This window comes from Pelodiscus sinensis, chromosome 4 (genome assembly GCF_049634645.1).
Source record: "Pelodiscus sinensis isolate JC-2024 chromosome 4, ASM4963464v1, whole genome shotgun sequence".
In the NCBI taxonomy this organism is placed as follows: domain Eukaryota; kingdom Metazoa; phylum Chordata; order Testudines; family Trionychidae; genus Pelodiscus; species Pelodiscus sinensis.
Window position 1 is genome coordinate 74,657,515 of NC_134714.1, and position 15,837 is coordinate 74,673,351.

Sequence of the window (15,837 nt, forward strand, 5' to 3'; positions counted from 1 at the left end):
GGACTTGTAAATTTAAAAAAAAAAAAAAAAAAAAAAAAAAAAAAAAAATGGTGACCGGCCAGGAAGATGCAAATCAAGTGCAGGATATTTAAATCCCGGGCTTGATTTGCAACTTCAAATGCCTACATTAGCTTCTCCTCTCCTGGTATTCACATCAGCTACTAGAAGTGGGCCTCATCCTCCCTGATTGGATCCACCTTGTCACCTCTAGCCTGATTCTGGCCTGCATACTTATACCTGCCTCTGGAAAATTCCACTACATGCATCTGACGAAGTGGGTCTTTGCCCACGAAAACTTAAGCTCCAACACTTCGGTTAATCTATAAGGTGCCACAAGACTCTTCGCCACTTTTGCCTCTACTGCAGGATAGAACATTCTTCCTACAGCGGGACTTTGCTCTTGGGGACCTGCTGATGCCAACTTGCATCATGGGGGATGCGGCCTACCCACTGATGCCGTGGCTCATGAAGCCCTACACTGGCCACCTGGCCCTCACCAGGGAACAATTTAACACACACCTGAACCGAGCCTGCATACAGGTGGAATGCACGTTTGGGCGCCTCAAGCGCCGGTTCATATCCTGCTGACCCGCCTCGACATGGGGGAACGCAACATCCCCAAGGCGGTCTCTGCATGTTGCATGCTCCACAACCTGGTGGAGAGCAAAGGGGAGGCCTTCCTCCTGGGGTGGGGGACACCGGTTGGTGGCAAGGGAAGGCAGTTTGAACAGCCCTGGAAAGCTGCCATACGCCAGGTCTATCAGCTGGGGGGGGGGGGGGGTGTGTATCCGGGAGGCCCTGAAGGAGAGGTTCTCTTAAGGAGCCCAGTAACTCTCCTCAGGGCCTCCCCAATGGAGGCTTGTGCATTGCCCTCCAATACCATTCCCAATACAACCCCTTCCTTCCCCCATTCCCTGCACAATCAATAAAGACACCATTTTTTATTTAAAAATAAACTTTGTTTCAACTTGTAGAAAATGTAAGTAACTGGAATGGAGGGGGACTCAGAACCAAGAGCAGGGAGAGGAAAGGGGGCTCAGAACCTGGAGGGGGGCTGGGAACTATGGGTATGTCTAGACTACATGGCTCTGTCTCCAGAGCCATATAGATTAGTTTACTAGACATACCCAAATGGAGTGGCGATTTAAATAATCGCCGCTTCATTTAAATTAAAATGGCTGCCGCGCTGAGCTGATCAGCTGTTTGTCGGCTCAGCGCGCTAGTCTTGATGCTCCGCGGTCGACATCAAAGGCATTTGTCGACCGCCCCGGTAAATCTCATCCCATGAGGCATAACGGAGCAGTCGACAAATGCCTTTGATGTCGACCATGGAGTGTCCAGACTAGCGCGCTGAGCCAACAAACAGGTGATCGGCTCAGCGCAGCAGCCATTTTAATTTAAATGACCATTTGGGTATGTCTAGTAAACTAATGTATATGGCTTTGGCGACAGAGCCATGTAGTCTAGACATACCCTAGGAGGGGAGCTCAGGGCTGGGAGTGGCACATGGAGCACCTGCCACTGCCGCCTCGGGTCTGGGGACCTCGACAGACTATGGGTTAGGTGGGTTCTGCAACAACAGGGGCCTGGGCAGGAGGGGGGGCTGCTTCAGGGATGGTGGGGGGGCAGGAACGGAGGGGACAGGGGGAGCAGCAATGGAGACAGGACCCGGGTAGGCAATAACTCCCGAATCATGGCACACATGTTATCTCCCTGCTGCACCAGCTCTCCTCACATGCGCTCACGCCACTCAGCCTCCCTACAAGATTTCTGGGCGAGGGTTTGCTGAAGTTTGCAAATGCCCGCTATGTGCTGGCGCATGAGGTTGTAATGAAGCCGCCAGTGCCTTCGGGTCCCATGGCTTCGGCTGGCCAGCTGGACTGGTATGGCTCACTCCTCATCATCGGCTGGTCCGGCTGTGGAGGACAAGAGGGAGAGGAGGTCAGTCATCCCTGAACACGCTGGCTCTGAGGGCGTGCCCTCCTCCGTGAGCAGTGAGCACCTGTCCTTGGTACAGGGGACGCTGATGTCCTGAGAGCAAGGCCACGTGTGGCCTGCCCAGGAGCCCTGGCCTCACAGGGGCCCCGAGGTGCCCAGTGGACCATTCTGCCTGTTCTCCCCGTCCTATGGACAAACAGGCCAGAGAAGTGTCTGGCCACAGGGGATTCCCAGGTGCAAGAGAGTGGCCTGGAGCAGCTTGCACGCACACACACACATACACACACACACACCACTGCACCTGGCAGCGCTGTCTGCGGGAGCGGGTGGTGCCTCACGTATGCACACATGGCCGTGTGGTATGTGCTACACTTGTTGGTCTGTGTGTGGTTGTGAGTATGCCCTTGTGCCCAGCCTGCTTCCAGCAGTGCCTGGTGGGGAGAAGACGTCCCTCCCAGGGGTTGGATGTGTGTGGGGACTCCCCCCAGGCTGTGAGCAGCAGCCCATGTGTGCTTCAGGACTGGCTCCTGAGACCATGTGTCACACACTGCCGCTGCACATACTTGCACGGCCAGCTGCACCCTGCCCAGGCCGAGCATGACAAGTGATGATCATGCCTCATCCCCTGTGCACCTGCCTCCCCCACGCTGTGTGTGTGCCAACCTCACCGCACTCACCTGATGTTCCCTCCCCACCATCAGATGATGCCTGAGACCTGGGGGACTGGCTGCAGGCTGAGGGTGACAACACTGCCAGTGTCCTCCTCCTCCTCCTGCAGCTCGTGGTTGTTGTTGTCCTCCTCTGCCTGGAGCTCTGGCCAGGTGACAATGGGTGTCTCCATCTCAGACTCCACGGGGATGCATGGTGACAGGGCTTCTCACTCCCCAGGATCTGATTAAGCTCCCGTTAGTAGGGGCACGATTGTGGGGCTGCCTTGGAGTGGGAGTTGGCCTCATGGGCCCGCACATAGTCCTGCCGCAGCTCCTTGACCTTTGCCCAGACTTGATCAAGGTTGCAATGGTGGTGACCTCTGTGGGCCAGAGCTTCGGCCATCTGGCTATAAGTGTCGGCGTTTCAGCGCTGCAACCGAACTCCAGGAGGTCCTGGATCTTAGCCCCCGACCACGATGAGGCCCAGCGTTTGGTGCCCCTGGAGGGTCCTGGGACCCTTGGGGAGGTTCCCTGGAAGGGTCAGCGGGACGTCAGGGGCCTTGTGGCTCAGCCATGGCTGCTGGCTGGTGTGGCAGGTAAAGTCACAAAGTCAGACTGCTGCCCTGAGGCCAGCTTCCTGCCACAATGCCTTCCCCGGGTGCCTGCAGCTTTAAGTCCTGGCTGGACACAGGAACTATAGAGCTGTGATTAGTGTAGACAGATTGTCCACCAGGGCACCTGTGCTTTGTCCTGGAGGCCTCTTTTTTTTTAAATAACTGACTCTCCTGCATCCACACACACCTTTTTTTGAAAGAGCTCTTTTAAAAATAGGGGTTCTTCCTTGTAAAATGAAGTTTACGAATGTTGACAAAACTCCTGCGTTCTTTTGATTTAATTTCGAAAGAATGTGATTGCAGGTAAAGTTTTTTTGAAAAAAGGCCAGTTTTTTCAAAAAAACAATGTAGTCTAGACATTCCCTCAGACAGCTTCAAGCAGCAGCCACACAAAGCAACTACTGACCTGATGCTCTGCCTGAACTGGTTCTGGGTGGCCTTAAATGCGATTTAGCATCTAATCAGTGTGGACACACTATTTTGAAATAGCTAAGAGCTATTTCGACATAAGCTATTCCAGAAAATCTGTTCTGGACTAGCTTATTCCAAAATAATGCCGCTGTATAGACATAGGCCTGCAGATAAAGCTACTGCTGCTCATTGGGGTGAATTAACTATCTTGACAGGATAGCTCTCTCCCATCTGCACAGAAGGCTACATGAGAGATCTTGCAGCAGTGCAACTGCATTGGTGCCAGGGCTTCCCTCACCCCAAGGATCTGATTGAGATCCCAGTACTAGGGGCACAATTGTGGGGCTGCCCTGAGGCTGGAGTTGGCCTCACAGGCTGTGCTGCTATAAACTCTCTATTGTAGACACTATTGTATTGTTACGTCCACTATTGTATTTTGTCTTAATTTAGATGTGAGGTCTTTTGAATAGAGACTGTTATTTTATTATGTATCTTATAGTGCTACACAATCAGTTACACCCAGATCTCAACTGTAGCTTCTAGACCCACGGTATCTAACATGGTAGCCACTAGCCATATGTGACTATTTGGCCAATTGAGTGTGGCTAGTTTGACAGTTTCAGAATTGGTTGGACACCACAGTTCTAGATACTACTGCATAGCAAATAATAAACTAGTAACAACTCTGTACAGATATAAGTTACTTCACAGTGCAAAGTACTAACCATCTTTAATGGGTTTCATAAAAAACAAACTAACCAAACAAAATGCTCCTATTTTAGGAGAATGTTAAGATTTCAAAGTAGGAAATGTCATGGTTAAGATACCACATGAACCTTTATTCTGCTCCCATTTCCTCATGCGCATATATTACAAAAGTCTAGTTACATGATCACAAGCTACCAAGTAATTTTTCTATTATCTGAAATACATGAGGTACCTTACCGAACAGCCCATGACTGTTGTGCAAGAGACATAGTATATATTCACAGGTTATAATATGCACCTTGCATGATTGTAGGGAAAACACTATAGGTGGACAGTGTAACAAAATGGCTGAAAGACAGATTATATACCATTATTCAGGATTGCAAATCAGATCAAAAGCTTGGGTTAAAGAGTCTGGTTCTTATTCAAGTATATTCAACGGTGACATAAGCTGTCAAACATGAGGATAAGGAAGACATGGACAAATAAGAAACTGGTTTTTGAGAGCTTGATCTAGAGAGGTGCTGGGCACCCTCATGATCCATTTAAGTTTGTGGAACACAAGAGTACTCAACACCTGCAGGATTGAGTCTTTAAAGTTATATTCCAAATTAGTCAATGTTGTCTATAGTAACAGTCCCACTTGGGGAAGTGAAGAGATTGATGTCATCACTCCACAATGGTAATTCCCTGGAAACAGACAGGAAGAAACAGCTGCTTTACAAAACGCACAAAGAGATTTTTTTCCAAGAATGTAACTTTTTCCAGTGTTCTGATTTAGGAACACGATAAATAGATTTACTGATGCTAGAAATCTGAGAATTACAGCTAGACAAGAATTTCAGAACTTTTTCTTTTGATTTTCTAAAAAATCATGAAGTTTCTCTTTAAATCGATGCACTTCAAAATCACTCTGTTTGCAATTAGTTGAGCATTTATATGCTCAGATGGTATCATGTTATAACAGAAATTATAAAATCATCCTAGGGGAAGCCTGTTATAATTTTAGAAGCAATTTAGCAATCTGCTTTCTACATCACTTAACATAATCACCATTAAACTCCATCTGCCTCAGTGTGGTAGACTTTATAGACTGGTACATCTATTGGTTCTGAGACAGCTCTCAATGGACAACTGGAACAATGCCTACCAATGATAGTTTTCAGGATTTCTTCAGTGCTGATTTTGAAGGTGAGAGCTTCTTCCTTGGTCATGACATTTCTTTTTGGCATTGAGGGTGACTCAGCTCCAAGAATAGCCTAGGAGCAAGATATTTGTCTCTCTCCTGACTTTAAGGAAAAATAGAGAATGCCTCATGAAGAAAAGAGTTATGTCCTTATCCCAAACACAGCTGGCAAAGCAAAACTGTCCTAAAATAGCCTCACAGTTGCTGATAACTGAGGCTGGTGGACAAGTATCATTTCCTCTTACAGGGAAACTGTGATTATTCAAAGAGAGCAAATCTGTGATAAACTGTGTGTGTGAATGGCTGGAAGATCTTAAATCAGGTATTTCCAGCTCACCAGGGAGTTCTGTCAGATAAAAGAGTTCTCATTAGCTTTCGTGTTTCTTCAAGAGGTAGCAGAGAGAGAAAATAACAAACACTGAAATTTAACAAATTCAAATTTAAGATGGAAAAATCTCTGATCAGCAATTTGAGATCTGACAGCCAGGACTCTGAAGGAAGGAAGGCTAGAGTGTTTCCTTAAAAATATAAAAATATAATCTTTGAGCAATTTGATCTCTAATATAAAGCTTCACTGCCTACCATTGTTTTGAAGTCATGCAATATGAAGCTAAACTCTCTGGGAAAAATGTCATGGGGAAGAGGAAATATTTATTGCTAAATATTTTTTGCAAATCATTTTGAATACTCTTTTAGCAAGTAGTTTAAAATAATGATGTTAATTTCCAAGCCAAGATCTTTTTATTTTCTTTAAGTTGATATTTTGAAATATTTTTAGAAACATTGTTAAATCCCCATCTGTGTCTGGTAAGATTTGTCATCTGTGGCATAGGGGTTTGAATAATCATGTGCCCAGCTGTGAAGGGAACCAAAAGAACTGTATTCTCTGTAGTAGTATATTTCATCCAGCTGAACTGTTTTAAGTAACTGTCTGATGAAGGTGAATTGCCCCCAACCCATCACACACTCAAACAGGAGCTGTTCTATAATTTTAGAGAAAGATTGAGCAAATGTGAGAGTCTTACTAGCTTCCAGGAGACTAAGATGAAGTAGAAAACAGTGACATTCTCATCTTCCTTGGAGTTTGGCCCAGTCACATGGATGGAATTTACTCTGGACCCTAATCAGCAAAGTGAAATTATGATTAGTAATATCTTGCAGAAATATGTTACAGCCACTGCTGATTAAGATAATCATTAATACCTCTCTGAGCTTACTAGGCTGCTGATGTACTTGTAGAGCTAATTCCCTCTGTTCTTCCTCTCATTTCATACACTATTAAAAAGTTCATCTATGGTCTACCTATGATTGGGAAGGCCTTTCCAAAAGGACCACTCTTTTCAGTACAGGAAGTCTCCAACTTATGAATGAATTATGTTCCAAAAGTTTGTCTGGAAGTCAGTTGTTTGGAACACAGAACACATTTTTCCATCGTGACAATGTTATAAATAAGGGCTGCTCAACATGTGGCCTGTGATGCAGTTTGGGTTTACACAGGGCTCAACATGGGGCCCGCGGGTGAGATCCCTTGAACATGGCCTCCACTGGGAACATGCTCCACAGCACTGAGGCATCTCCCAGGCGGGGTGAGCACTCAAAAATGCAAGTGGATGGGCTGGATGGAACAGTTGGGTACAGGGTATCGGTGTTTCTAGCCCCTAAGGAGAAGGTGCCGGGAATGCTGGGCATTGTGTGAAAGAAGCTATTTGCATATACTGGCTTATATATTTGCGTGTATATGCAACCACATTTAAGTTGTGGCCCTCAGCATGTGCTTGAGTATCATTGTGGCCTCCGGGGCTTCCAAAGTTGAGTTGCCCTGTTATAAATGGTAGTTAGGTTCCCAGGCTAACCCACAAAAGCCCACTTAACCCATAAGGTAGCTGAAATACTGTATATTTGCAATGAAAAATAGCAGACATTGTTTTTTATTTAACTTTAAAGGCTGGTGCATGAAGAAAGGCAGGTTTAATTAGATGATGAGGAGGAGTTAGGTGGAGATTCTGAAGGGGACTTCTGGGAATCCCCCAGCTGTCATTTCTCCCCTCCCACGCCCAGCTGGCTCTGTGCCAGCTCCTGAGGCCAGCCCCTGGCCACCCTCCCCCATTCACCAGTAGGTGGTGAGCGGTGAGAATGTGGGACGGAGCACTCCGGAGAAGCAGAAGGTGGCTGTGCAGCTGGTGGCTGGAGAGAAGCAGCAGTTTCCTCTTCAAAGTGCCACTTCTCTTCAGCTGTTGACTGTGTGACTGCCCCCTGCTCCTGGGAAGTCCTCCTGGCAGCACTTGCACTGCTCGCCACCACCTGTGCCTCTTGCTTGCTCCCCAGAGGCCAGGGCCATCCTTACCTTAAATAAAATACACTCAACCAGTGAAAGAGCCAATCAAGTTGTAATGAAGCCATTTAACAGGAATTTGCCAACCTCAGGAATATACTGTCAGTTTCTGATTTTACTCTGTTAGTCTACAGAATCTGAGTTTAAAATTGCTTTAAAATATTTTATTAGTGTGTTGCTGAAGATTTATAAAAACACATATCTAAAAAACCTATCCTCTTCTTTCCCCTGGGCTACCGTTGCTCATAAATGCTAAGGATGCCCCTGCTTTAGGCAGCAGGTGAGCTTTGTACGTAGTGGGGATGTTAGTAAGTCAGGGTATGTCTACACTACCACCCTAGTTCGAACTAGGGTGGTAATGTAGGCAACCGGAGTTGCAAATGAAGCCCAGGATTTGAATTTCCCGGGCTTCATTTGCATAAACCCGGGCGCCACCATTTTTAAATGTCCGCTAGTGCGGACTCTGTGCCGCACGGCTACACACGGCACGGACTAGGTAGTTCGGACTAGGCTTCCTAGTCCGAACTACCATTACTCCTAGTCCGAACTACCTAGTCCGAACTACCTAGTCCGTGCCATGTGTAGACGTGCGGCACGGAGTCCGCACTAGCGGACATTTAAAAATGGCGGCGCCCGGCTTTAAATCAGTATTTCCCAAACTATGGGCTGAGGCCCAGTATCGGGCCACGGGAAAAAAATACCGGGCCTCAGTGTGGCTGCCGGAAGGGGAGTGGGGTGGGCTGGGAGGAGGTGTGTGTCTGTGCGTGTGTGTGTGGGGGGGGAACTGGTTGCCAGGAAGCAGGATTGGGGGCAGTGGGGCTGTCCGGCAGAGATGGGGGGGCAGGGAGGGCAGCTGGCAGGCAGAAGCAGGCCTGGACACGGGGCTGGGAACAGAGGGGGAAAGGGGAGGAGGGCCTGGCCGGAGGAGACAGGGAGAAGGAGGATGGGAGAGCCAGCCTCCAGAAGCGGGGCTGGCCAGGGGAGAATGGGAGGAGAAGCGGGGGAGAATCGGCCAACTGGGAGGGGGTGAGGGGAGCGGGGCTGAGAGGGGGACTTGTCAGGGGGAGCAGGACTGGCCAGGGGAGATCGGTAGGGAGCAGGGGGGAACCGGCCTCTGGAAGCAGGGCTGGACGGGGGAGATCGGGAGGAGAAGCGGGGCAGAGGGGAGCAAATCGACAGGCAGGAAGCAGGACTGACCTGGGCACATGCAGACCCAGACACATGAGTGAGTCCGGCCCCGTGGATACCACTATGCCCTCCCCCCCAATGCCCTTCCTCAAGTAGTTACAAACTGCCTGGCTGGTAGACACACTCACACAACATTAGCACATCTACGAGCCAGGCAGTTTGCAGCTATGGACTGATACACCTAATTAAAATAAAACTTACCTAATTAGAAAATACTGGACATTTTATATGTCCGGTATTTTCTCAATTTGTTTCCCAGACAGAACCCTCAAATACCGCATTGTCCAGTACAAAACCAGACAGCTGGCAACCCTACCCCTCCTTGCACCCTCCCTCCTAGCCAGATACCCCACCCCCAATCTGCTCCTGCCTCCTGGAGTGCCCATGCGGCACAGGTCCCCGAAGCCCTGGCCCAGGCTGGGCGGAGGACGCAGTCGGGGGAAACACTGAAAATGTATTCATTTTTAATTCTTTTTTAATATGCGTTTATATTTTTGGGCTGCAAAAAACAATACTGAAAAAAAAAACGGGTTCCAACTAAAGTAAAAGTTTGGGAAACCCTGGTCTAGCCAGCTTTCTATCCATCTTACAGTCCATTTATCCAGTCCATATTCCCTTAACTTGTTGGTAAGAATATAGTGGGTGACCGTATCAAAAGCTTTGCTAAAGCTGGCACTAGGGGCTTTGGGAGGACCAGAAACAACTTATCTGAATATTCATCATTTGCGTAATGAATATGCAAATATGCAAATGAATGTTACCGGTCCTACAAAAGCTCATGAATGGATTTACTGGACCCTGTGTCAAAAAGTTTGGGAAACCCCGATTTAAATGAAGCATGTAAATTTTCATTTTATTTTCCAAAAATAAAAATTAATTGAATTAAGGACCCAAGCAACAGTGGGTATATCTTCTAGTTTGATTATAAATACTTAACTCAATTATTTTTTGTTTTTCTTCATTTAAATCATTGCTCTGGGGTGGAGCTGGGGATGAGGGGTTTAGTATTCAGGCTACACAAGGAGAGAGTACTACCCCAGCCCTCTCTCACTGCCACAGGTTTGGGCCAAGTGAGAAGCACCTCTTCATGGTCACTGCAGCTTCAGTGGGTACAGCCGGGGAGGGAGTTCACATGCCCCGTCTGGGCAGATCCAGGTTCAGGGGGACAACGAGGAGGAGGAAGATACACCCCCCAGACAGTTTCTTTAACTGTTCTATTTTCTATATAGTTTTATATGTTCTCATACAAATTGAGGGAGGAGGGGAGATTCAGACCTCACCCACCCTTCCTAAAAGGTGCCTGGGAGGTGGGAAACTCGGAGTTGGGCAGTCCTGGAAGGGGAAGGAGTGCCCTCAGGCAGCCCATTTCACCTGCCTGGTGATTCTGTCTTTTTTCTGTGTGGTTTTCATAGAATCGTAGAATTGGAAGGGACCTCAAGAGGTGATCGGGTCCAGTCCCCTGCCCTCATGGCAGGACCAAGCACTGTCTAGATCATCCCTTCTTAAATATCACCAATTATGGAGCTTCCACAACCCCCCTAGGCAATTTATTTCAGTGTTTAACCACCCTGACAGGAAGTTTTTCCTAATGTCCAAACTTTACAGTAGCCCCATGTAGGTTGCATTTCCCTAGTTTGATAAGAAGGCCATGCGAGACCATATCAAATGCCTTACTAAAGTTTAGGTATACTATGTCCACCACTTCTCCCTTATCCACAAGGCTTGATATCCTATCAAAGAAAGCTATCAGATTGGTTTGACATGATTTGTTCTTTACAAATCCATGCTGGCCGTTACCTATCACCTTATTATCTTCCAGATGGATTCCTTAATTACTTGCTCCATCACCTTCCCTGGCACAGATTAAACTAACTGGTCTGTAGTTTCCTAAGTTGTTCTTATTTCCCTTTTTTATACATTGGCACTATATTTGTCCTTTTCCAGACTCCTGGAATCTCTCCCGACTTCCATGACTTTTTAAAGATGATAGCTAAAGGCTCAGATACCTCCTCTATCAGCTCCTTGAGTATTCCAGGATGCATTTCATTAGGTCCTGGTGACTTGCAGACATCTAACTTTTCTAAGTAATTTTTAACTTGTTCTTTTTTTATTTTATCTTCTAAACCTAGCCCATTCCCACTAGTATTTACTATGTTAGGCATTCCTTCATCAGACTTCTTCGTGAAGACTGAAACAAACAAGTCATTAAGCACCTCTGCCATTTCCAAGTTTCCTGTTACTGTTTCTCCCTCCTCACTGAGCAATGGGTCTATCCTGTCCTTGGTCTTACTCTTGCTTCTAATATATTTCATTCAAGGTGCCTTTGACTTTCAAAATTTTCAGCTAGTTCCTCCTTATATGTTAAAATCAAATTAAGAACAGTTTCCTCTTAGGGAACTTCTGAAATAAAAAATTGTCTCAAATACAATGGTAAATGGGTGTGTGTGGGGGGGTCTCCTGCAGTGTTCCCACTAAGATTTTCCATCCATGAGTGGAGTGAGTTTTGTCTTATGCACCAATATTGAGATCATGTGTGCGTGTTCAGATGTGCGCCACTATAGCATCCATCTTTTTTTTTTTTAAATGTTATGGAAGAAAGAATACTAAAACAAGGGATCATTAGCAAGGTGCATGACTTTAAATGCTTATTTAATACGAAGTCATATAAAAATAAAATACTGTAATAAGTTGGCTACTGAAAATTAATACTTTTTAGTAGCCAACTTCCTCTGCTTATAGCCTCCCCCAGATCCTCCCCCAGCTGGACTAGATGATCTCTCCAGGTCCCTTCTAGTCTCATGATTATGTGATTACTGTCAGAATTCAAAACACTAAAAGGATGTTGGAGGAGTTGCTGCTGATTAGTAAAGAAAAAGAGAACAAACATCTAATGCAGTACTTACTCTCCTGGTGTCTGGCCACACCCTCTATTGTTTGTCGCCTGCTCTCCACCCCTCCCCCCCCCCCCCCCCCCCCCACTTAATATCTCTTTTGCCCAAGGTGGGAATTCATTGTGGTTAGTTCAAATTTCTCACCCTGAGTGGAAAAATACCAGATCCAAAATGGGTTCCAGCATGGCCCCATGGAATGGCCACATGTCTTGGTAGGACCAATCATACTTTGGGCTTGCAGGAAAAACAAAACCATTCATAGGTCGTTGACTTGATCACTGAGCTATGAAGTTCCTAAAGTGTCACTAATGGCTTTTATTAGAACACCTGTTCTAATAAAACTAATACAACACTTAATATTTATAATTTCACATACAAGAAAGATATACACAAACATAGAATATATACATTCAGGAAGTTGCAGGCTCTGGAATGATAGGTTACATCACCTGTTTTGCATAAAGTGTCTTCCAGTTATGCATAATCAGATTCATAAGGTAATTTTCATAAATCATGGGAGGGATGTAACAAAGGCAAAAGGCACATCCCTGACAAAAAGGCCAGTCCCTTGCCAAATTTCAAGCAACTGATCTAAAGGATAGGCATCATTAGATTTCCCTCCCAGGAAAAGTTGTCAGAATTGTTTTAACATGGAAAAGTTTTTTTCCCTCCTCTAGTCTTGTTCTTAGAAATGGCAAAACTCTGTGACTGAAATTTTCTGAAAAATAAATAATCAGTCTGAAGCAGACCCTGGCATGATAAATTTCAGCCAAGATATTTAATCTGGATGTATTTTAAGAAACTGAAAACAGGATCTTATAATGGGAAGTGTTGGGCAACCTTAATAGGCCATACACCTCCAGCTCTGTGTATAAATAATGAGTTCTCAGGTAAATGACATCAAAAAAGCGCTAGCTGTCTGGAGTCAGGAGAAGACAAAAAATAGCACTGCAAAAATTCTATTCATTTAACAAAATCAACACACACTTTCCTCTAAAGAGTTGGTGCTAGCCAGCCACATTCTGGACCAGATAGACCATTAATCTCTTTAGTTTGACAATTTCTGAGAATGACAAGAGTAAAATTACCTTTATCGCTAAGTCACTGTTTTGGCAGCATTCCAATAAAACCATTATATTTTGCCTCCCTAAATTCTTGCTTTAGTTGTGTGTATCTTTAGGTGTTTTGTTGTTTCATTTCCTAAAATGTTGTCTAATACTGACGTGCACCATTAAATTTTTCTGCAAGCCACATCAGAAATGGTTGTATTTCCCTGTCAGGTGATGTCATTACCATCATATATCTAGTTCACAAAGCACTTGTTATTAAGGGTACTTTATAAATAAATATAATGGTGAATGGCCCAGAAAAATGTTGTAATTACAATGCTGCCATCTGCTAGCTTACAGAGTAATAGCAGGGAAACCATTACACTTTCAGTACCAACATTTTTCTTCCTCTGAATAGCTTCATATTTCAGAGTAAATACATATTTAAAATAACAAAAATTGGGAAGCTGGAAACATGGAATCGGATTATTTCCATTTACAAGTCTAGTCATTATTCTCATGACTAATTTACAGAGGGGAGGTGTCAATTTATTTCTTCCCAATGCCAAACTTGATTCTAAACCTGGATGAGGGGCATAGAGAAAACAGCCAATGCAGGTGCCAAATTCAGAGAGGTATTTAAGTGTATCTAATTTTAAATATATGAGTAGTCACAGTAAAGTTCATGTTTAAAGTTGGACAACTAGTTAAATACCTTGTTGAATTGGGACCAAAGACATTAAATGGTGTATAAAATTCAATCCTATAATGAGATGAAAGAAATGGATGAAATGAAGCTTGGATCAAAACAGCCCCAGAAAATAAGACTGCAGACTAAATAATGGATTACTATTGAAGTAGGGAAGGTTTTTAATGAACAAATCAGTGAAAAGGTGAGAACTTCCACAGCACTGAAACGTCTACTCTGGACTTGGTAAGTGCAAGACCAGATTAAGAGAGAGGCTTTAGGGGCTGCAGCCTAGGGCCCTAGGCTAAAGCAGCCCCCACAAAAAGATCTCGGGGCTGCCAAATGTGAAGATCTTTTTGCAGAGGTCACCTTAGCCCAGGGCACTACATGCTACTATTCTCCCCTATATGTAACCAGACAGGAACCCCCCTTGTAACATCCATCTTTGCTTGCCTGGAGCATGCAGGGCACCCAGAGCAGTAAAAGCCTTGAACAGAAGGCTCAGGATATGCAGGCTGCTGTGACTGTGAATGGCTGTAAACAGAGATATGCCAATTGCTGACCAAGAGGCTGCCGAGGAGTGCCCTTGACTAAAACCCATATTGATACGAACACACAGCTGTCCGCGGGGGGAGGAATCTCTTGCCCAGTAAAAATATGTCTAGTACTCACAATTTAGTTCTCTCTCTTGCAAGTGTAAATTAAGTTGAAACTTGCTTGTAAGAACTGGCGTCACAAAGACAAACCAGTACAATTTAGCAACTTAGATAAGGAAGAGGATACGGGTCCCCAGGGGTATAAAGATGGGTCCAGCAGCACATTTACTCTGAGTGTCAATCTACCATCTATCTGCTGGTCGGGTTAGGTGTTTGACCTCCCGAGGTTCTACAGGGACGCCCACCTCGTATTCGTCTTTCCTAGGAACTGAGGGACCGGCCCTGGCTTGACCCGCTGGAGTCGAGAGCACAGAAAGGGGTAAAAATTGTACCTGGATGTGGTCCTTTGTCTTAAGTGTACACATAGACTTAGAGCTCTTTAAAGATTAAGCTGTCACTAGGTACCATTATTCTATTTTCTATCTTTATTTTCTTTGTAATTATTTTTAAGATCTATATTTGCTAGCAGTTAAGAGAGGGTATGTCTACACTACCCCGCTAGTTCGAACTAGCGGGGTAATGTAGTCATACCGCACTTGAAAATGAAGCCCGGGATTTGAATTTCCCAGGCTTCATTTGCATAAGCGGGGAGCCGCCATTTCTAAAACCCCGCTGGTTCGAACCCCGTGCAGCGCGGCTACACGGGGCACGAACTAGGTAGTTCGAACTACCTAGTTCGTGCCCCGTGTAGCTGCGCTGCACGGGGTTCAAACCAGCGGGGTTTTAAAAATGGCGGCTCCCCACTTATGCAAATGAAGCCCGGGAAATTCAAATCCCGGGCTTCATTTGCAAGTGTGGTATGCCTACATTACCCTCCTAGTTCGAAGTAGGAGGGTAGTGTAGACATACCCAAAGAGAGCAATAGCCATTGTAACCATATGTTTTTATAAGTCTTTTTAATAAACCTGTAACTGTTTAAGTTTTTAACCTGACTCCTTCAGTTGCTGTAACAGAACCAAGCACAATTTAAAAGAACTTCAGCCGGTCATAGGGCCAGGTATAGGAAGAGCTTGGGCGTTTGGATCGTGTCACTCCCAGGTGACAGATCCATTGGGGCATCTCTGAGTCTTCCCTAGACTGCCAGCTGTGAAGGGATCCTGTATCCTAGCAGATAAAATCTGCGATGGGACCCCGGTCCTAGCAGTAAAGTCACGGGCGTTAAACCTTTTCTCAGCACACACACACACACACACATTGCCCTGACCGTCGACTGACACTATACCCAGGCTTTGCTTAGTTGCAAGTGCCGGAAAGCTCAGTTTGTGTACTTCCCTCAGCTGCAGGCACCACACCCACAGCTCCTATTGGACAGAAATCTCAGTCAATGGGAGCTGCGGGGGAGGGCGGTATCTGGAGGCAAGGGCAGGGTCACATTCAGAGCCATCTGCCTCCTACCAAGGGTCTCCACCACCAAATGGAAGCTGCCCCAGGTAAGCACCTGGCACCCAAACCTCTTCCTTGAGACCCCTCTCACACTGTAAATCCCTCCCATCTCCTGCCCTGAGCCCTCTCTTGCACTCCAAACA

At 45.7% G+C, this 15,837-nt stretch overlaps 1 protein-coding gene across 1 annotated transcript in view; it reads left to right on the forward strand.

The window, feature by feature from the left end:
• Nucleotides 1–4,939: 4,939 nt before the first annotated feature.
• The window catches only part of MYBPC3 (myosin binding protein C3), a 156,483-nt gene continuing 145,585 nt past the window's right edge, over nt 4,940–15,837 (forward strand). Inside the window, exon 1 of the mRNA XM_075927458.1 lies at nt 4,940–5,512. Coding sequence (XP_075783573.1) covers nt 5,464–5,512 — 49 coding nt within the window. The 5' untranslated portion in view covers nt 4,940–5,463. The remainder of the gene's footprint in view (nt 5,513–15,837) is intronic.